Source organism: Engystomops pustulosus, chromosome 1 (assembly GCF_040894005.1).
Source record: "Engystomops pustulosus chromosome 1, aEngPut4.maternal, whole genome shotgun sequence".
NCBI lineage: Eukaryota > Metazoa > Chordata > Amphibia > Anura > Leptodactylidae > Engystomops > Engystomops pustulosus.
The window spans coordinates 98,840,164-98,850,746 of record NC_092411.1 but is presented as its reverse complement, the minus strand read 5'-3'; the positions used below and the strand labels follow the sequence as shown (position 1 = coordinate 98,850,746).

The following is a 10,583-nucleotide window of genomic DNA, read 5'->3' as shown; positions in this document are numbered from 1 at the left end:
AGACCTCAAAATGGTAACAGTGAAAACGTCGGCTCATTTTGCAAATAATTACATTTTACACAGCTCCGTACACTGTACGAAAAAGTTATTAGCGCCAGAAGATGGCGAGAAATCTGTTATCTTTTTCATACACAATCGTTTAATTTTTGAAAATGTGTTAAAACACAATAAAACCTGTATAAATTTGGCATCACCGTTATTATCCCGAAACAATGAATAAAGCTGAGGTGTTATTTGGAGCGCAGAGTGAAAGTTATAAAAACTGAGCACACAAGAACGTGACTCAAAGTGATTTTTTTTTTTTTTCCCAATTTTTCACATTTAGAATTTTATTCCAGCTTCCCAGTACACGGCATGGAATAATAAATAATGCGACCGAGAAATAAAATTTGTTACACACAAAATAAGCCCTCACACAGCTCCGTACACAGAAAAATGAAAAAGTTATGGATTTTTGAAGTTGGACAGCAAGAAATGAGTGAAAAAAGCCTGTGTCTTTAAGGGGTTAAAGAACTGAACATACATTATAGTTATTTACATAAGTGCTGGACTCCAGTCTGACACTGGGCTGAGGTCAGGAAAGAACAATGGTTTAGCTCATTTGTTACTACATTCATGTCTCAACAAAGCCCGTGGTTAGTTCCCTAAAGCTGCCAGCAGAGGGAGCTCCTGGACAAGTTGCTGTTTTGCTTTTCGTTCCCTTTGTGGTAGTGCCTTTGGTCTCTACAAACATGGCTCCCATCGTGCAGACATGTACAACAAGCCTGAGCTCTTGTGACTAAACACAGAAACCGCATTCTATTTACTCCTCCCCCGTATGAGCTAAAAGTGGAATTCCCCAGTCTGACAAATATAGGAACTTCCCATCAGTCATCGTGATGAGAGGCGGAGATTCGCTAAGGAAGTTTTTAAAGAGCAAGGCACATCTATGGTAATGGTAGGGAGAGAGGTCAGGAGAGCTGTGCCTAATGCTGGGTAGGGTCAGGGTCACCACAGGTTAATGTTATATGGAAACAATAGGGGGATACAGTATATACATAGCAACAGGTATAGACCAGATGGGCGGAGCTACAGGGAGGGAGGGGGAAGGACGATACTGAATGAGGAAGGAGATGCAAGAGCAAAACATTGAAGAGCAAAAAATAGAATCTACAATTCAAATATAGTTCCTGCAGGAAGCACCGAATGTGTAATGTACCTGCTGCAGATAGGGCAATTCCTAGGGACAGTCACAGGGTCAGAGCGCGAGGTCTGTGACCACACTGAGAAGCAAGATCTAGAAAAAGGAGGGTGCCACTTACCCAGGGCAATCCCTTTATTATAGCAAGCCTAAGCTGGGCTACCTAAAATGCTGATGGATTTTGGGGACTATGAGGCAGCACAAGACAGCGACAGCATGGATGAGTTTGCCGTGCCTCGGGGATCGGAAAAAGAACTTCGAGATCAACATACACACGTTGAGAGAATATTTGGAGTCACAATGAATATTTTGGGAGTTCTCACTGAAGATCAGTTATCCCTGCAAACCCCTGGACAGCAACAGATGTGGATTCAGCTTCAAGGTGACAAAAGCAACATTGTAAAGGCCAAGGTAAGACGTAATGGGATTATTCTAGATCGGTTTTATGAGGAAGTTTAAAAATCTAAAAAAAAAAAAGTGTCTCAGCCTTCTGACTTACAATAAGGGTCTGTATTCTTCTGCCTGGGGGATTGTCTTATGGACAGGAGAAATAAAGATGGAAGCAGTTCTTCCCGGCAAATCTGCCAGAGACATCCAAAAGAGGTTTTTATCATTTTTATAACTGGAGTACAAGGTGTGATAAATGTGTTACACTACACCTTCCTTCTCTCCAAAGTCTCCAGACTAGTAGTATCCAGAGCTTGCACAGTGGGGGAGAATTATCCATCTACTTGCTCTAGAATTCTGTTGTCACTCTCAGCAAAATGCTAAAATGTCTAGCACCATATTTATCAAGGCTTTTAGACTATTCTACACTTTTCTGACTAGTATGACATAGGGGCGTGGCCTCACCGCAAAAAATCTGTATGCCAAAATATAACCATGACCAGGTGCCATAGACCTCTATCAGAGCCTTGATCTGCCTTCAGGATAGGAGCACGTCATTGATGCACTCGGCTATCACTTATTGCTTCTAGATTTTATTTCCTTAGGCAGTTTCAAGAGGATAGGGTTGCCTTAATCTAGGATCAACAGGGTCCGAGTGTTCGAACCCTTACTGATTCGGATTCTCCCATTTCTATCACACGAGAGCTAGGGCGAAACAGAACATGTTTCATGGACCAGGGACTGTTTGCACAAATCTGATTCATTGAAGTAAATCAGTGAAGAAAACGTTCTACACACTGGCAGATTCTTGGCCATGTTCAGATTAATAAACTCTTACAGGTTTGATGGGTGTTTCACAGGAATTTGTGATTAGAATTATTTTTTTTATATATCAATGACACATGTGTTTATCAGAAAACTTAAAAATGTTTGTCTCCCTTTAGGATTATATCAAAGGAATATGCACCCCAGAGTTAATTGAAGACTTCAGCTATCCACGAGAGATGTACTGTATTTTTGTAGGGGCACATGGTCTATTTCTTGACTGCTTAATCCGAGCCACTTCAGCATGTGTGAAACCACAAACTCCTGGTCGTATCAGAATCTCTGGTTTAGTAGAAGAAGTAGTAATGGCCCAGAGTCGGATTTATACTTTTTTAGATGAAAGTGTATCAAAAGCAGATGACCAGGAAGCTTCCATCAAAAGGAATTTCAAGGAGTTGGTGGAGAATTATACTGACCAACATTCCCTGGATCTTCTAATTCTTCCAACTTCCATAAAGGAACAGTTACTATTCCTAGTAGAAGAGGACAAAGCCCTCATGGTGAAACGACCAGTAACCCATGACAGGGTCCCTATACAACCGTCAGACACCTTAATAACCAAACAGCCTTTTCTTACTGCACCTGTTGATTTACAAAATCCAATATCTAAGAAGAATACAACATCTCAGCCAATGAATAGGTCTAAACCAAAGTCCGCAAAAAGAGTTTTGTGCCAAAGGGCTTCTGAACCACGTGAGCTTATTACTGATAGTGGATGGGAAAACAGCAGGAAGTCAGTGCAAATACCTAACACAATAGCAACGGCAGAAGAAAATAAGCATTATGCATGTAGTCAACTCGAGGAGAAGCCTTCAGTCAGTAAAACAGTGGAACCATTAGATGAGGAGGAGGATGATGAGTTCAAGCAAATATCTGGCTTGCTTGATACCATAATGGGAAGGGATGAGAGAGAACCTGGCTCCCATGCACAATTCTCCTTGGGAACTCAAAAAGAGTTTAACATGCTTTTAGACTTTTTCAAGACAATGGGTTATCAGGAATCTGTTGTTCTTAAAGTACTGCACGAGAATGGCATTCAGGAACCATCGGAGATACTTGACAAAGTCAACATGGAGCAATCCAGCCATGAACAATTGAGTCATAAGGACAGGCCTTCAGTGTTAAAAGGAAAAGCACATACACTTTCCAGCAGTGACGAGGATGATTACATGCTAGAAGTGATGAAGTCGGCTGCCAAGAATTGTGGCTATTCCCCCAGTGAAATTGTAGACATAGGGGATGGTTCTGTGACAGGACTTCTAAGGAAACTGAATGAAAAAAACAATTCTGGGGACTTTCTTGCTTCTCCAGCTCTAGAAAAAGGACAACAACAACAACAGGACTTGCGGCTTAAGCAGAATTCTACCGCTCAGTCCCATCCTGAGCTAAACATGGCAGACCCAAGGGCAGTGCACATAAATGCTGTAAAACCCAAAACACTGAACACCAACTTCCCAGAGGAAGATATTTTTAATGGTGGCGCCCAACAAGAGCCGGTGATGGTTATGGAAGAAATGATAAGGAGGGACCATAAAGGAGCACATAATGTCCCTGTTGTCACAGGAGCACAGAGATTCAATGAAGCAATGCAGACGCCTTTCAAGCTAAATTTGAGAAATGAAAAAGGAAATGACCAACTGAGGCATATTATTATAGATGGCAGCAATGTGGCCATGATGTAAGTAACTCTGTGCTGAGTTCATGATGCTTATTGTTGATTTGTTCATTCTCTCCTTTAGGTGCCCATATTTACTCATACTAATTTTATAGGTTAATCTAACTCCTGTAATAAACAGCAGACAATGCTGGGTATAGACCACATACCTTTGTGTGTGGTAAGTATCAGCAGGACTGTGAAAAGTTACTTTTTAATCCAGATTTGTGGCTCTTCCAAGTGCTTTTTTTGGGTTTTTCAGCCTGAAGAGCTTTCTGCTTCTTGCAAAAAACTGTTCCACACCCCCACACTTCTACTCTGAGTTACTACTGTAAGAATCCAACCAAATTCATGCTGCAGCGTCTACTCTGAGCAGGACGGGGCTGTGGAGCAGCACAAAGCAAAAAAATCTACAGGTTTTCCTGAGTCGTAGAGCTGAATTGTAACCTTACTTTTCACATTCACCACTAACAACATACACAAAGGTTTGGTGATGCAGCTCTCTAGAGCCGCTCACTAAGGCTACATTCACGTATGCTCACCTGGCTGTAGCTGGACGAGCATACGGCGGCGCCCTGTAGAACAGGAGGGGTCAGCGATGCTCACCCCTCCCCTCTCTATAGGAAATATGGGACGTATATCCAGCCGCAAATATGTCCCCCTGACGGTTGCTCGAATTTGGCCTTACACTGTATGCAGATTTCTATGGTTTAAACTCATGTTTCTAGGATATAAAATTGTTATATGCACAAAGACAACTAGCTAAAATGTACAACAGCATTCCATATGTTCTAAACCATTGTCAGCCGTGTCATCACTTCTGACAGTCAGTACAGTGGACGTAATCTGGAATAAATTCAGATGGACCCAATTCTAAATCATTGGGGTCTATGTGGTCCTAGTGTCAACCTCTAATTTCCTCTAGTAATTCTGTATATGGTGGCATTTTCTGTCCAATACAATATTGTGGTGACATTTCTATAAAACGGTTCAGCATACAGGCATAATAGTGTCATACCACGTCACTGTTAGACCAGTCTACGACACAATTCTTATATAGAAGCTACACTGAAATCATAAAAGCAGACAATGTGAAATTTCCAGTCACATGAGTATCTGTCTATGGCTGCAGAGGCTTGAGGAACCTATTTAGTGCTGTGGTCTTCTCAGTATGGAATCACGTGTTACCGTTTAGAGTTAGCTTGGATTTCCCCTAAGTCTTAGTTGTAACAATTGTCTTATACTACCGATAACAATGGAAATCCTTAAAGTAAGTGATTATTGGGTAAAATTCAACAATAAAGGTCCTTTGTCCAAAATTGTGTGTTGTTAGGGTTCACAATAAGTGACTGGTCCAGTTGCTTTTACTATTTATGGAGGGTCACAAGGGAAAATATTATAACATGTGCAGAGAATAGTCAGAGCACCAGTGATTTTTGCTTCTGTGCCTTGTTCCTCTCACTTTCTTGCATTCGCTTTGAAATGTGAACCTGATACTTTCCATGACTCATTTAGCAACATCTTTGTGTTAGTTTTTCATACATATTGAATAAAGGTAAATGTTTTTTTCTGCCTCCATAAAGTGATACTAGACACGTCCAAAAGACTTTCTCACAAATACTGTACAGGGTTATTTTGGACTTTAAGATCCATGACGTAGCCTTAGGGTAGGTCATTCATGTCATTAGTCTTTACCCATATGCATGGTACTGCAGCTTCATCGTGGTCAAGAGACCGCTTCAACCATATACAGTATGATGTTTTGGCTGCTAAACAACAAAGAGGCTAATTCAGTCGTCAGATCATTGCCGCACTTTCCATATGCTGATAGTGGGGGTGCCCCACTGTGGAAAAGTCCTATAAAACCCATTGAAGGGGTAGGTGATGAGTCATAATGAAGTAGTGACTACATGGTTATGTAAGAGATCTGCATGTGCTTAAATAAGGAAGGCAGTAATAAATAAATCCAAGAAGAAAAAGTCACAGTTTTGTCAACATAAAGAGCCCCCAACTGCAGCAATATATAAGGTCATGATGCAGGTTCCAAATACAAACCCAGCCCCTCCTCTTATTAATCTTATCCTTTTTACTAGTCATCTGCTTATTATTATTGCTGCTTTTTATAGTTTCACATTCATTTCTCAGCGAACAGATTCACTGTGGCCCGATACTGCTTGGAACACTCCATTACTCACAGTGCAACATTTGGCAGGATTGTAATTTACCTTCCGTTGTTCCTCTTTTTCCCTGTAGACATGGACTCCACCGTTTTTTCTCCTGTCGCGGTATTGCACTTGCTGTACAGTACTTCTGGGACAGAGGTCATCGCAATATTACTGCTTTCGTACCCCAGTGGAGGATAAAGAAGGATAGCAACACTAAAGGTTAGCCTCAAAAGGGTCCTTCTCATTTCACAGATCAAGTCTTGTTCACTTTGATGTAAAATATCAACATCATAACTTACCCTGGCAATAAGACAACGTCTAGGCACCAGACTACAAAGATTCTCATGTAGTGAACCCAATGTTGTCACATTGTCTCATAGGGGAAGTATCATCTATGATTTTGTAGCCATTCTGAGTATTTTGTCTCAGTGAATAGATGCGTTTGGGTGGATATTCCAGAAATTGTTTTATTTTGTTATTTCTCATAGCACTATATGCACATATCTTTATATATCATAGGTCTATAATAGATGTTATCTTACACTAGAATGGGCAGATCCCGGTTATTGTGCAGCTATTATACTAACTCCTGGACATACCCTCACAATCTACTGCTTATATTTAGGCTTAGACACACAAATAATGGCCTTGAAGTGCTGCAAACTGTAGCGGCTATATCAGCAGTGGAGCCACAAGACCTTGACACTTGAGAATCTGACGGTCTCTCTCATTCAGTGACAGCTTTTTTGCCTTTTTTTAGTGGATGCTTGTTTTAATTTCAAGTACAAGCATTCTCCTCTGTAGCGTGTAATCTCCATCTCATGTAAGGAAAAGTTATACAATTTTCCAATATATTTTCTCAGGGTTTTCTAGAGCTCTGCTTGCTGTCCATCTATTGAAAGCTTCTATGTTTACTTCCAGGGGATAGAAATCTGTCCCTGGTCATGTGATGTTACACAGCTGCATGAGCCGATATTATCCCAGAGTAATCAGAACTGTGTGATAATAATGTCTCAGGCACTTGTGTGACCATGGACAGATTTCAATCTACTGGAAGTAAACAGAAGCTTTCTATGGAATGACAGCTAGCAGAGATATAGAAACCCATGAGGAATTGATATACAAAGTATATTGGAAAATTGCATAACTTTTTCTTACATAAGCCAATCAATTATTTGCTGAAAGTGGACAACCCCTTTAATATTTGCTCTACTATAGACCTTTTGAAAGCTGGACTTACATGGGATCTTACAGCCTTGGGGTGACACTACATCAGCCCTTACTGCTAGCTGCCCTCTGACACTGCTAAGCAACAAATTATGATCAATATACTCTCTAAACTTACCCAGTATCCTATATCACATTGCACAGCATGGCAGCAAGTAATATAGATATAGTAAAACCCTGCGGTAATGTCTAAGTCATCGTGCCACTAAAGCAAAGTTAATTGTAAACCATGGCAACACCAAAGAGTTTGGTTTAAGTTTTGCAGTGAAACCATATGAGGTTGAGTACCAATTTTTGGTAGAGGGTGGTAAACCAATCATCAACACTCATATCACCAATTGATAACCACAGACTTACAATATGATGGTGCTAGTCCCATAGTAATGATCATGAATGAAGCTCCCTCCACCATAAAGAACATGTGAACATTATGACAACAGACTTCTTATGTCACCTTATAGAGCAGCACTTTTTAACCGAGCTGAAAGATCTTGGGCTTCTCTCCTGCACCCCATCAAGAACTGTGGAGGGCAAAAGAATTACATCTTATGATGACAGGTAAGGCTGAATGTTGCATCCTGATGCACTTCTGAGCAGTGTAGTCAGCAAAGGCTCAGTAGCAATTGATTTAAAAAACTTCAATTGTGTGATTCAATTTTCCTGTTATTCTAGTGGAGAACAATTATATTTACCATTGCATTAAATTTTAATGGAAGCTTATTTAAAAGAAAATGTAGCCTTTTTAAAGGGATGGCCAGGGATAATAATTTAAGGTGCATCAGCATATATGATCTGTGGAGGGTTGGCTGACTCTGTTCTCTTTAAAGGGGTGTTCCCACTTCGGAAAATTAATGTTATTGTTTGTATGATTAAAAATAATACAGTGAAGCTTTCTATAGAAGGACAGCAAGCAGAGATCTGGAAAACATGAGGAATTGATACAGAAAGTATATTGGAAATGTATATAACTTTTCATTATTCAAACAATATCAATTACTTGCTGAAATAGGAATACCCCTTTAAGTCCCCATACACATGACTGCATTGGGGTCACACAAATTGAGGCCAGATCACAGCCTACATAGGAGTTCTGTTACATCCGGTCATGGTGCAGCACACACGGTGTCTCTCCGCACCATTAGCGGGTGTAATAGAACTCTATGGAGGCTGAGATATGGCCACTTGGTTTCCTATGGAAAGGGGAGGGGTGAGGAGCGCACCTGTTGTGTACATAGAGCCTTAATGATGGGCAGCGTGCCAACCCCCCATTGCCCAGATATTCTTAATGGCCATAGAGTTGCTTAAATCATATGTGGTCTCCTATGGAAACAATTCTGACAAAATATCTTTCAATGATCATGGAGGGTACCTGATTGTTTATAACATAGTGTGTAGAATATGAAATTTATTTTGTCATGGTCCAAATACTTTAGTGAAGCGACATGGCAGTGAATGAACACTATATAAGATATTCAATTATATTCTTTTATGGAAACTTTACATTATGTATATAATAGAGCTTGAACTGGTGATCGTTGGTGTGTATTAAACTAATGCACTGATTTTCCATCCAACACAGGTTTATGCTACAGCTGGCAGAGAAGACGGATGGTGTAATCGTCACCAATGATAATCTACGGGACATTTTTGCAGAATCTCATGCTTGGCAGAATATCATAAAAGACAGGTATTAAAAAAAAACACAACTAAAAGGTATTCTCAGCTGGGACACCTAAAATAGGCATAAGGGGATATTTATCAGGGCCTCTGTGCTACGTCAGTAATAATTGGTAAATAATCGTGGGGGGGTCACAGCAGGCGGGGAGTGGGCCAGAGCATGACGTTACTGTCCCCCTGCACACGCTGCAGTTAGCGAATTTTCACATGTGAAAAGTCGCCGGCTGCGTTTATTTCTACGCCAGGCCTTGACTGGACCCCTGCTAAGCTCTGTGCAGTACCCCCCCCCCCCCCCCCCAATACATCAAGAGGCTGAAGCTAGGCACGAGCGCCAGCATATGATACATTACCCCCATAATGTGCATATGACTCAATGCATAATGTGCATATGACTTTAAAAATGTTGCTTTTTAAAAGTTATTGTATTATTATGTCACTCTTATTCTTTTCTCATTTCTCTATTTTGGGAATATTTAGATTACTGCAGTTCACCTTTGTTGGAAACATCTTTATGGTTCCAGATGACCCTCTTGGAAGACATGGGCCACCTCTCAACAAGTTCCTTACAAAGAACTCATTACCGAAGTAGGTCCTTATCTCTGATACACTACTACATTTATCAAAACAGGCTGTTTTTACTTACAATTTTTTATTACCATAGGGCCAAATCTAAAGGACATTCCTTTGCTGGGCGAAGGACTACCCACCCTCCACCAAAACCAACTTTTCAAACAGAGGTCCTTAACCTCCGGGACAGAAAACCCATGGGATATAAGGAGAGAGAAGACACGGTTGTTCGTTCTCCCACAGATACGGAGAAGCTCAAATGTGACCTTTTATCTATATTTCCTTTACAGTATCATAAAGTGGATTTTATACTCCAAAGGGAGCCATGCCTAACAGATCTCAACAAACTCTCAGAACTCATCATAAATCTAAAGTTTTGAACAACATGCAAAAGACATTTAATGAAAACTTACTTGACACTGATGACCTACATGTTCAGTTCATCGAACTTACTTTCTAAAAACAATATCTGAGACCATGATTGATATAAAATGTACACAGGATTTTTCCAAAGTCTTACAAATTCAGGAATGCATAACAAAGATACAGTGGACATGAGGCTGCTGATGTTCCTTTTTTTATCTATGTGTGAAATAATAGAAAAATGTACAGTTCATATCTCCCTCCATAGTGATTTGAAATTCTGATTTAGATTTATACATCTGAATAAAAGATATATTTTTAAATTGTGTTGCCATACTGTACCTGAAACGGGTTCAGGGTCTCATTTAAAGGTTTTCCACTTGTACAACCAGAAATCCTTCCCTTCTGTCCCCTAGACTAGTACAACATGCTGAATCTCTGCCCTGCAAGCCAATAGGTCAATGACAAATACATAAATACCATATAAAGTCCCCACATTTTTGGGTACTTCCGCAAGAGCAGATATAAGAAAAACATG

The 10,583-nt window shown here is 40.3% G+C and overlaps 1 protein-coding gene across 1 annotated transcript; it reads left to right on the top strand.

Annotated features, from left to right (window-relative positions):
• Positions 1-759: 759 nt before the first annotated feature.
• LOC140128205 (protein KHNYN-like) lies at positions 760-10,368 on the top strand. Its single transcript, XM_072149735.1, has 7 exons — positions 760-1,591; positions 2,512-4,070; positions 6,300-6,430; positions 7,900-7,996; positions 9,018-9,125; positions 9,593-9,700; positions 9,777-10,368. Exons 1-7 carry the CDS (start codon positions 1,349-1,351, stop codon positions 10,060-10,062), a joined length of 2,532 nt encoding a protein of 843 aa, XP_072005836.1. The 5' UTR covers positions 760-1,348; the 3' UTR covers positions 10,063-10,368.
• Positions 10,369-10,583: the final 215 nt, after the last annotated feature.

Bases quoted from the DNA above. Each gene is read 5' to 3' on its own strand.
- LOC140128205 (XM_072149735.1), top strand. From the start codon at position 1,349: ATGCTGATGGATTTTGGGGACTATGAGGCAGCACAAGACAGCGACAGC. The intron at 1,592-2,511 runs GTAAGACGTAAT...GTCTCCCTTTAG, and splicing joins GCAACATTGTAAAGGCCAAG to GATTATATCAAAGGAATATG. The intron at 9,701-9,776 runs GTAGGTCCTTAT...TTATTACCATAG, and splicing joins ACAAAGAACTCATTACCGAA to GGCCAAATCTAAAGGACATT.